Consider the following 12,166-nt stretch of genomic DNA (forward strand, 5'->3'; position numbering starts at 1 on the left):
AAAAAGAGACGAGAAAAGGTGAGGAGCTCAGGCTGGATCAGAGAGAGAGATAGTGGAGGCAGACGGCACTGTACACACAGGCAGGTGGAAGAGACTGGTCTTTGGCAATAAACTCCCATATTCAGAGAGAGTTACTCTTCCCCTTTCAGCTTCCAAACTAAACCTATATAATATATATTTATAATTTTAGCCCTGGTGCTCCTCCCAAAAATCATACAACCGGCATGTTGCCAAATTAAAGCTAGTTATCTCCTCTAATAAGATAAGAATAATAAATAAATGAACAATTGATGTCACAGTGGTGAAATAAACTTGTTCTCACCGGTATGTTGGCCCAGGAGTGTGCCCGCGTGCTGTTGCTGCTCCGGGGGTCGAGTGTGAGGGTTAGCAGAGCATCTTTCACCAAAATGGACACGGCTCTCAGGATAAACGAGGAAAACAGATTCATGTGGATGTTGTTTCTCATGCAGTGGAGCTTCCTGAAAGCACAGCATGGGTGTTAAAACTCCAGCAAACTTCAAAGTGCGTCATCTTAAATTCTCAGCCATGGTCATTAATTTTAAGGTGATACATGTAAAAGAAAAAATATATTATTGAAGACTACCAATGATATAATAACTACAACACCTGCAGGTCTCATAATTAAACCTTTCTAAATCAACCGCATCAATATTAAACATGAGCTGCAGTAAACTATTTGTACAACGACACTCAAGTAGCTAGTATGTTTGTAGAGTGTTCAACCACTGATGCAAAGGCTGGAAGTTTGAATCCCGTCCCTGGCATTATCAATGTTGGTAGAGTGGTCACATCCATTAAGCCACAGGTTGGCATTTGATACCAGCTCCCACAAGTGAAGACTGCTGGCCTTGGATAAAACACTCCCCATCCCCAGTGTCTGTACACTGGTGTATGAATGTGTGTGAATGCATGAGTGATTCCTTGAAGTAAAAGCAGCTTGAATGTACATTGGAGGTAAGAAAAAATTGTATACATATATATGATAATTTATCAATGTACTAGGGCAAACAAAATGTATGCACGAGTGTCTAAAATGTATCTTGTTAAATGTACTTCTGATAACACGTCTGGTTCTCTGCTCCTCCACTGCTGTCCCATGTGCATTCTTTACCTGAATATGATGAGGATGGCCAGTGCCAGCAGCAGCGCTCCCAGAGACAGAGAGTAGCCCACTGTGTACATGATCCATAACTGATTTAGGATGCGCCCATACTCCTGCTGCAGAGGACAAAGTCACTTACACAGGGCTCCACTCACAAAACTCAACATGATCTTATGTTCTTGAGCAGATGGGCGGTTTCTTAGCTCATTAAAAGTGAACAAAAACAAAATCCTCCAAACACCTGCAATAACTATTTCATAAAAATATCATAATGAAAGCCATCTGTCAAGCACACCTCAGCTGGGTCGTCCTCACACTCAGACGTGTTCTTCCTGGACCACTGGCCGTCCTCACTGCAGCTGCGGTACACCAGGCCCCTCTGGACTGTTCACACATACAAACAACATTATATAATAATCATTTTTCTGAATTATCAAGAGTGATCAAAGTATTCAACTTTTTTTCTTTCACTCATACATATTAGTTAGAAAACATAATATAGACTGCTACAGTTCACTTTCTATTGAAAAACTGTCGCCCCTCTCACTGTAACTGCTGCTGTCAGTCTCGACATCAGGCACTTTCATTCCCCGAGGTCACCCCCCCTAGTATTAGCAACAGGTTTAATTGAGAGTGTTGCTAAGCACCCGCTTCCTGCTAAACCAGAGGTGCAGGCAGGAAAGGGCATAATCTTCAACAGCCTCGATCCTGATTGGCTCTTTGGTTGCTATAACACTCACAGTCAGAAGTCCAAATAGGGAATATAACCATTAGCCTTGATGAGCTTCATTTGACTGGAGCCAGACTCTATGGGTGACGTCACACTCCCTTAGTCCACTTATTTATAGAGTTTATGGTAATGACACAAATTCAACACATTCATATAAACATAGCTTCTAAATACAGTGTAGCCGTCATGCCTGGAGGAACAAAACCCTTTAAGACAACAGGAAGCACAGAGGACAAGCTGAGTTCACACTCATTTACCATCTCTGGAGCTGGAGGGAGCACACTACACCATGTCCACTCTCAGCAGAAATCACTACAATCATACAACATAATAAGGATGACTAATCTAGGCCTACACTATTACTAATGCATCTATTTCTCTAAAAATCCACCCTTTTCAATAAAGAGCTAAAATAAAAGTCTCTTTTTTTTTCACAGAGAAGGACAAGGGTCTGTGTTACCATAGCACACAACGTCTAATTCAGTGTCACATTTGTCCCCAGTGAAGAACAGCAGTGCCTGTGCTTTTAGGTGCACTCATGTCACTGTTTCAGTTCAATGAATGATTTAGGAGCTATGTTCTCTTCAGGTCTAAGTGCAAATCTTCACTGAGATATTGTCTGATCTAATGATTGATATTTTTTTAATGTCTGTTTGGAAGTGTTGTGTTTCTCTGCCTTCACTCCAGTACATTTTGTAATGGTTTAGCTACAGCGGGGCTGCAGTAAAACAGCTTAAAGCAGAATAACAATATGTAAATACAGAAGCAATATTTTCCATTTAAAACACAGAAAGTACCATTTACAAATTAATGGCTCTGGTCTGACTAACAGCCTAATGCTGGGGGGGGGGGGGGGGGGGGGGGGGGGGGGGGGGGTATGTGTATTCATAAGTCCTATATCTTACGGATATACAAAGTTTCTGCATATATTTGATCTGATTAAAAGCACAAGTGCCTGCATATCTGATTGGGGTATGAAAGATTTCTATGGCTAAAGAAAAAATAAAAACAGCGAGTACACTGTTACTGGAAAAAAAAAATATTAAAAATCAAAAACACATGGCGTGTGGGTGCTCAATAAGGTGAGTCATTGGCATTGGAGGTCACTGCTTCTCTAAAACATGTAAAACATTAATAAAGCCTTAAATGAGATTTACAGATTCAACAAAGTCTCTCAAAAAACTACACTGTCATCATTGTTCTTTCACTCCATACTCAGTGGTGGTAAGCTGCTACTGTAGGCTAAGCTGCTCAACTTCAAACCATAGTGCATCTTTTTATGTACTGCACTAAAACTGAGCAACAAATAAATGACTCAAAATGCAAATACTTTTGTCTTAGCTGATCTGGCGGGAGACAGAGTAGTAACCTTGAACCTTGACAACATGTTATTTCAAATCATGTGACCTGAGCCGTAACAGACATGTCATCACTTCTGACATGTGAATTGTCTATTTTTAGTTCAAAAAGGCTTGAAACGTGATGTAACACAGTAGTACTTTGTAACTGCATTGAGTTCTTTATATTTTGATAGCTTATTTGTTCTTTTGTTTATATCACATAGAATTTATAATTTCACTGTATAGTTTTACATTTGTTTGTTTGAGACGTGAGAATTATCTTTTTAAAGCAGTTCACACAATTTTACACAATTACTGTAAATATCAGCACAAGGAGACAGTACTCTTTGCTCTGACATCCTCCCACACCAGGACCCTGGGCCTCACCGCTGTGCCTCTTGTAACATCTGCCCCCTAAAATAGACAGAGTGAGTCTGAATCAATGGGACACTGACCCTTATGGTACCAGGGCAGAAACCAGGGGCAGGACACATTGACTGTGGATCCGGGGGTCCCATCGGGCCAGCAGGCGTACTGGTCGAACGTGCGGTTACAAACAAGCCCTGAAATACAAGAAACTAGATCAAAACACGGTCCAGTCACATTATAAGTGTTTACGTGTTTTAGATAGAAGATGTGCGTTCTGTCAAATGGGCAAAAATTTCAGAGTGAAGATGTTTTGCTGCTCCAGAATTGTCTTTTGTTAGAGGAGAGCAAAGAGTGGAAGACTCACATTCTGCTGCAGTGTGCTCATCAGTAGTAGTAGTAGAGTGTCTTTGATACATTATTTTCAAGGTAAAATGTTTAAAACTGTTTCCCCAGAGAGGAATACTTATACAAAATGAAACTGCATGAAGGCTACCCCTGTTAGCATTTGCAAGAAAATGAGAAAATATTACAGCTAGTCTTAGATGTTTCTGCAAAACATTAAGCATTGTTAATGTATCAGAGAAGGTGAGTACATATGTGCTGAATATGCATATGAATGAATCAGTGTGATATGTATAATTGCTAAATCCTTTGGGGAACTTCTTGGAATGGGGCAGAGAGCTACAGGTTAGAGACCCCCTGGTTTATTCATATGTTTTTCCTGGGATCTGCTCTAGGCTGGAGGAGGAATGGCTGTAGCTGCTTCGGGGTCACTGCTCCGAGTGCTGTGATGACCACAGGCACCACTGATGCCTTCACCTTCCAGGCTTTCTCCAGGACTTCATTGAGCCCCTGGTATTTCTCTAGTTTCTCATGTTCCTTTTTCCTGCTGTCCTGATGTTCTCATCACTTGGTACTGCAATGTCCACCACAGCGTCTTTGCTCTGTTATCTATACAACCCCCCAATGGTCTGGTTGGTTCGCCATCACCATTCTCTCAGTCTGTATCTGGATGTCTTACAGGATATTGGCTCAGTCATTCTCCACTACCTTTGGGGGTGTTTCCCACCCTGACCTTGGGATCTCTAGACCACCTACCCTGCACTGATGTTTCCGTACACTATGCCCACCACTTGGTAATGCCGCCTCATGTATGCTTTCCCTGGCAGCATTTTACACCCTGCAGTTATGTGCTGGATTGTCTCAGGGGCCTCTTTGCACAGCCTACACCTCGGGTCTTGTCTGATGTGGTAGATCTGGGCCTCTATTGCTCTAGTGCTCAAGGTCTGCTCCTGTGCAGCCAGGATGAGTGCCTCTGTGCTGTCCTTGAGACCAGCTCTCTCAAGCCATTGGTAGGATTAGAAATATCTCCCACTTCAGTTATGTTCCAGTGATACATCCTATGTAGGGGTTTGTCCTCCCATAGTGGTATCTCCACTGTCTGAGACATTCACTGACCACGTCATATGTTAGGGCTTTGTCCTTATGTACTTATGGACCCTGGATGTTTCACCCCTGACAATCGCTCTCACACTCACTAGTCCTCGGCTCCTTTCTTACAGCTGGCATACAGTCTCAGGCTGCTGGATTTGGGATGGAACCCTCCATGCAAGGTCTGGAGCAGCCTAGTCTTAACATCTGTGGTCTGTATCTCCTCCTTTGGTTAACTACATTTTCCATAGCCTCTCCAGCATGTTCTGCCATGACTAAGGGTGCAGACTTAGAAGCCCATCTAATTCATTGCTTTACTTGCTTTGATGCTGACGCCTTCTCCGTCCTCTGTGGTATGAAGCGTTCATACCAAACTTGAAGTGTTCTATGTGGCTTATTGATTTTGTATTGAAGCAACGTTTGACACATGAAATATTAGCCGTTAAATAGTAGAGGTGACATAAATCATATTTTCAATGTGTCTGTGTGAGAGGTGCAAACGGGGGGAGCTCTGCAGCTCTGCAGCATTTTTTCTTGCCGCCAGATTGAACTTTTAAAATGACTCACTGTAAATAATATTCAAGCACTTTTTTGCACTGTGGGAGAGCACAATAAACCAACCAAAAGCACATATCTCAACTGAGCCTGAGCTTAAAGAATCCTGCCACAGTTAAAGAATGTTCTAGATTCCTTTTGGTCGTTTTCCTGTGTGCACGATAATATAACAACTACATCTAGTTAAGTTCTTATGTGGACACACTGCAACAGGTCAGAGTCGTAGAGCGCCCTCTAGTGTTTTACATGGTATGTGTAGGTTTATGAAAATAGAGAGCAGACAGGTACATGCTTGTATTTATTAAAAAGATAGTTCTTAATGGTCTGACCCGTGGCTGGGGGTGTGGTGTTGATGAAGTCCAGACATTGGTCTTTGTAGCTGCTCCACTGTTCCTGCACGAGCCTGAGGGAGTTTGTGGAGGAGACCTGTGAGAAAACAGTACATAAGACACAGTGGAGGTTCAAAGACACTGTGATTCTGGAGGTTGCTTTTGTTTGTGGGCTGTGTTGAGTCAAACCTTGGTGAAGCTGCAGAGTGGGAGCAAGGCCAGCACCAGATACACCTGGGACATCCCACTTACGTTGGCAGGAGGGGGATAGGAGGGCACCCGAACACAGAGGAGGCCCAGCACATGAGGCAGTCTTACCCCTATCACACCGTGTGCTCTACAAAACAGAAAAAAACATTCATTCAACATCATTTATGGATGTTACAATCTCACCACAACATCACAACATAAAAATAATTCACAATTATTGACGCCATAACAAAACAATAGTAGATTTGTTCATTTTCCTGCATTCCCAGTGTCTGATACATAACCATTCCTCTAGTATGTGACCACCTTTATGAATTCAAACTTTCTGATTGATAAAATGATAAAGTAAAATGAATGTGATGTAAACAGCCAAATAAAAACGCTGTTTACTTTTAGGTTTACTTTTTGGATTGGAGATTGAATTAAAATGCTTTTGTTTCTCACCTAACCCTAACCATCTTGTGTTGAATGTCATCTTCTTATCGATGTAGGAGAACAAAACGAAATCTGAAACGTTTCTGCAAAAAACACCTTGATCATGGAAACATTTTTAGCTAAAACGTTTCAAATTCCATTCTGTTCCAGTCTCTTTCTGGTCGCTGGGTGGTGGGCTCCTAGTTGCAGGTCAGACCCAAGATGAACATCAGAGCGCCAGGCACCCAGATGATTAGCCCCTGCAGTTTATACAAGAGAGAGAAGGGGGTATATGGCAAAAACAGGGAGGGGGGAGTGAACGAGTGAGAGGGCAGAAGGGAGGGGGGAAAGAGAGCAGGGAGGAGAGAGAGAGGGGAGGGAGAGAGAACGAGGAGAAATAGAGAGGGAGGGGAAGAGAGTGAGTGAGAGGGTGAGAGGGAGAAAAAAGAGAGAATGGGGAAGGAGGGGAGAAAGAGAGGAAAGAGAGAGTGAAGAAAAGAGAGCGAGGGGAAGAGAGAGGGAAAAGAGCAAGAGAGGTAGATAGAGAGAGAAAGGAAGAGGGACAGAGAGAGAGGAAGAGGGAGGGGGGAGAGAGAGGAAGAGGGAAAGAGAGGAAGAGGGAAAGAGAGGAAGAGAGAAAGAGAGGAAGAGGGAAAGGGAGGAAGAGGGAAAGAGAGGAAGAGGGAGAGAGAGGAAGAGAGAGAGAGACAGACAGAGAGAGAGGAAAAAGAGAGAGAGAGGATGTGGGGCAGGGAGAGGGAAGGAAAGGGGGAGAGAGAGAGAAAGACAGAAGTGGGATGGGGGTGTGTTTTCACTCAGTCTTTCATCATCAGTAATAACCCTCACTATGTGTCCATCTGGACAGCTCGACCACTGAAGCTGAATGGTTGGTTCTAGAGAAATGATGAAGTATCTGTGATTTAAAAAAATATACTATAATTAATACTAGAATAAGACTACTCAAATGCAATGAAAGGTTTTTATTCACTCTTCTCTTTTAATGGTAATTTTATGATGATCTTATTCTGTAAAGCACTTTGAATTACCTTGTGTACGAACTGTGCTATACAAATAAACTTGCCTTGCCAATAGCTTTAAAAGAGGAATAACTTAAAGAAAGACACAAATGCATATTAAACAGACTCTAAAATAAGCAAATATTAGAACTGCCGAGGTATCACAGTTTGAGAAACACTGATAAAAATAGAGGTTTAAGGTATGGAAAGGTACAGCATGAGGGCATTAATGTTTCTTCTTCCGAAAACATGTAACTGTATCTCCAAACGCTGCATTACATTTGCTCAGTGTAGAGATTTCTGCTGCCTCCATTGGGGTATTTGATAGCTTTAATGTGCTAGCCTGTGTCTGTGCACACTGTCTGTTTATATTTAACCACAATAGCGAACACAGGACAGAGCATCATTGGTGAGTTGAGTTGAGCTGATAGCCTTATCGACTCCTCAGGCAGGTTTTGCATTACACATCCCACACTCCCAAAGAGCAGAGGAATGAGGATGTCCCAGTGCATTTCAAACCAGTATCATCTTCAGTTTCCAGGGAACGGGCCCCGCCAGCATTTTATGTGTAACAACATCCAATTTCTTTTCATTACGGCAGCAGCTGAGCAAGTAGAAGTAATGCACTTTGGAATCTACAAACAAAATATTTTCCTGCCACATGAAATGATAAATGTAATACACTGTTGTTTTAAAATATGCATGGAAAAATCAAGAACCAAATGTAACAGTGTACTTAAGTCTTTCTTCAGGTTTTGCATTTCAGTGATTTATAATGAGATGAAGAGTGCATCGATATAACTTTGGCACATTTAGCTTTTAGTGTTTTTATCTTGCTTTAATGCTCATGTCTGTGCATGATGTGTTTTTATTTGTCCTTGTTGGCTTTGGTCCAGTATTTACATGATGCACTCATTTTAATCATTCTGGCACATTCTGGGATTTTAAGTGATCAGTCAATGATCTTTTACAGACAGCAATAGTAAAAAACATGCATTATGCAAGACATTAAAATACCAGCTGGACATATTTACAATCTCTTATGCTCACATTCATCTCAAGCATGCAGACAGCAAAAAGGCGATGTTGCACTTTATGATAATGGCTAAAGGCAATTTGCCTTTCCATCTTATTATTATTATTATTATTATTATTATTATTATTATTATATTTTATTATCATTAACTGGTTATGATGCAGCTATCCATTCATCACTGCTCCCTCTCTCAGTCTTCTATACTCTAAAGTCGTTATAACATATATAATATATGAATGCAATACTATATACCACATGTCATGCCTCATCACTAAAGTCTAGCTTACATTATCTTCCTTCTACAGAAGGCTTTCAAACTGCCATCCACTGCTGCTTTTCTCAATCAATCAATCAAACTTATAAAGTGCTTTTCTTACAAAATAATGTAGCACACAGTTCTTTACAGTCATTAAAACAATCCCACCCAACCACCCTACCCCCTAAATTGCCCACTCCCACACAACCAAACAATCCACACACAAACACCATCTCAAGCATAGTCTCACCCACAGACACACACATGTACACACATGTACACACATGTACACACACACACACACCCCCACACACACACATACACGCACACACGTACTCACATGCTAAAATATGAGGCTATGTCAGGGCGGCGTCGCAGGGGTTTGAGGGGACACTAGCCTCCCCAAGAAAAACCAATGCACTCTCATAGCTCCCCCAAAGATTTTTGCCCCATTTTCATTGGACATTCAACCACTACAGGGGCTAAATACATTTAAAGTTGTATAAAAAAAACTCAAACATGCAGGAGGTGCTCTCGCATCTAAAGGATTAAAATAAACATGTTAAGTGTGGAGTCCCACAGCTCCTTCAGCCAAAAATGTTTGGCGCTGCCCCTGGTCTACGCACAAAATTTCAGATCATTTTTGCTTGTACACAAAACCTCTATAACCTCTATAATTGCACATTTCAGTGTATTTCAACGGTCATACTACAGCCCCACACATTAAAGCTGAGATCTGTACATTTATCTGGTTCTTTTTATCAGTAGATGGAAGTAGGAAAATGCAATAGCTTAAGCACACTTTCTGACATTTATCTAACCATGTTCCTGCTTATAAATAAATAAAATATTATCAAAATTTAAGTAGGGTCCACCATGTTTTCTTAGATAAACATATCTACACAAGTATTTATTCATTTGTAATAATAATAATAATAATAATAATAATAATAATATGCAAAAAAAAAACCCATGGAAAAAAAAACAACTGATAGCACACCCTTCACCAGGAAAGTTCATATGCACCTTTAACTTTTATATCAGATGTCCTTTTTGAAACAGCAACAAAAGCTTAAAGAATATGAATATAATTAGAGATAGGGATCGGGCCGACATTTGGACTTTTTAGTGTATCTGCTATTGGTCTTAAATCTCCAGCATGGGCCAATATTTTATTTTGGTCAATCTGCTGCTAAAAAAAAAAATACACACAAAGCTTTATATTAACACTTTACTACAGCCCTCTTATAGTTCTGTGATAAAAAAAAAAAAACACCAAAAAAACAATCGTCCCAACATATTGCTCTAAAAATATCGGTAGAGCTCATCGGCCATCGGTTGCTCTGGATTCTAAACAATCGGTATCGGCATCGGCCATGACAAAACCCATATCAGTCGATCTCTAAATGTAAAGCCATTGAACACACACAGACAATGACATGCTGTACATTTGGTCCCTCATCTCCTCTGTAGACTGATTTTCTCTATGCCTATGCATTCCTTTTTTACACATTCACAAGGGTTTTTACATGACAAAAAGCTCATCTCCCATAATGCTTAGAGAGATAACAGAGAAACATGTCTGCATTGGACTCCACAATCTGACTGTCAGTCCACTGACTATGAGCCAACAATCTGCTTTTCATATGCATCATGAATAAAGGGTCAGTCTGGCTATATATCCCTGTGGCTATATGCTCACCATTCATGTCATTATTCGCTTTGTGCATTTATCTGCTTGCAGACAAGTGAAGGCTCCAGGGGTCAAAACTGTGAATCAGCAACTACTACATCTAACTCTATCAACAATGCATGCAAATACATCTCTCATTCTGCTCTGTCTCCTTGGAGATTGGAGAAAACCTCTGTGACCATTTATGTTTTCATTCAAACTTGGGAGGTAGGAATGATTTCAAATAGAAAAGTACTGCAATAACATCAACAGCTGTGAGTTGATACCCAATATTTGCAATGCTGTTATGGCCGATTAATTGTGATTATTGCTGATGATATAAATATTTTAGACCAGAAATAAACCTTTCAATTTTTCAAGAAAGAAAATAACTTCAAAAGGCATCCATCTGGGATATATTCCTTGCATTTTTATGTACAATACACAACCTCTTTAGTTTCATTACCATAAACTGTATAAAGAAGTGGACTAAGGGAGTATGACCCACAGCGTTCAAATGAAGCTAGCAGTTACAGCGGCTAATCTGCAATCAGTATTTTCTGAAATCTGAGCGCAAAACCAAACAGCCAATCAGGAGAATGAGGCTGTTGGAGGTACACGCCCCTTCCTGCTCGCACCGTTGATCAGAGAGAGGGGTGACAATTTTTCAGTAGAAGGAATCACTATTTGGAACATGGCACGTTAGCCATGTCAATTTATATATACAGTCTATGCTCCAGAGCGAGCAAGGCTGTTGAAGGTAACGCCCCTTTCCGCCCACACCGCCGGATTATCAAAGAGCAGGTAGCAGGAGTGACCTCGGGGAAAGAAGATGTCTCATTGGTTTGTTATTATGTTATTATATGTTTATATCCTGGGTTATGGAAAAAATAGCTAAATAAAATCACCAGAAACATGTAGACCAGGTAAATGTGAATATTTTAAGCCCAAAATGATCAGTCTGCCAGGGTGACGGTTTTGCAATAGCTAACAGCTGCACACCTTTTAAGCCACACTTCAAAAAAAGAGCACATCACTCCTGTTTTGGCCTGTTGCTTTTAGCGTTGATTTTAAAGTTCACTTTTAAAACACTTCATGGTCAAGCACCAGCTTACATCTCCAACATGTTAAATCTCTATACACCAGAACAATGCGCTCATCTGACATGGGCCTGTTGGAAATTCCTCAAAACAGAGGAAAGAAAATTGGAGATGTTGCTTTTATAATCGACGCACCAACACTGTGGAGTGCAGTACCTCCAGACACCAAACAAGCCCCAGATCTTAGTACTTCTAAATTCACGCTATGTCCATTTATATATATGCAGTCTATGCTCATTGCTCATTTCCATAATATATTTTTAACTCACTAGTCTGTTTATAAAGACACTGATGCACTGGGGAAAATCTGGGAATGGCACATGGACACAAAGGTGGGGGCAGCTTAGAAAAACAACATCAGAGCTACTTATTTTAGAATTTTAACAATATGTAGAAAAACACACACTCTGCTTTTTGTACCAGTGGTTTGTAGTCACAGTATGTAACATTTTAGCTAACAAAGACATTTTTTTTTCATTTTGGTGTTTATTGCAATGAAAAATACATGTTCTTGCTTAAAATAAATATTGTCCCTTTGGCTTTAATGGCATAAAAAGTAGCTATCTCCATGAAGGATGTTTCAAA

At 40.6% G+C, this 12,166-nt stretch overlaps 1 protein-coding gene across 2 annotated transcripts in view; it reads right to left on the minus strand.

Moving 5' to 3' along the window:
- Nucleotides 1-12,166, minus strand: part of gcgrb (glucagon receptor b) — a 41,256-nt gene that overhangs the window by 5,913 nt on the left and 23,177 nt on the right. Inside the window, exons 2-7 of one of the 2 annotated variants that reach the window (XM_033968494.2) lie at nt 6,067-6,214; nt 5,878-5,974; nt 3,649-3,756; nt 1,419-1,507; nt 1,133-1,239; nt 323-479 (exon numbers count right to left, since the gene is read on the minus strand). In XM_033968494.2, coding sequence (XP_033824385.1) covers nt 323-479; nt 1,133-1,239; nt 1,419-1,507; nt 3,649-3,756; nt 5,878-5,974; nt 6,067-6,120 — 612 coding nt within the window. In that variant the 5' untranslated portion in view covers nt 6,121-6,214. The remainder of the gene's footprint in view (nt 1-322; nt 480-1,132; nt 1,240-1,418; nt 1,508-3,648; nt 3,757-5,877; nt 5,975-6,066; nt 6,215-12,166) is intronic. The other variant, XM_055221370.1, reaches the window with a different exon arrangement.

The sequence above is a fragment of the Periophthalmus magnuspinnatus genome, chromosome 1, assembly GCF_009829125.3.
Source record: "Periophthalmus magnuspinnatus isolate fPerMag1 chromosome 1, fPerMag1.2.pri, whole genome shotgun sequence".
Classification (NCBI taxonomy): Eukaryota; Metazoa; Chordata; class Actinopteri; order Gobiiformes; family Gobiidae; genus Periophthalmus; species Periophthalmus magnuspinnatus.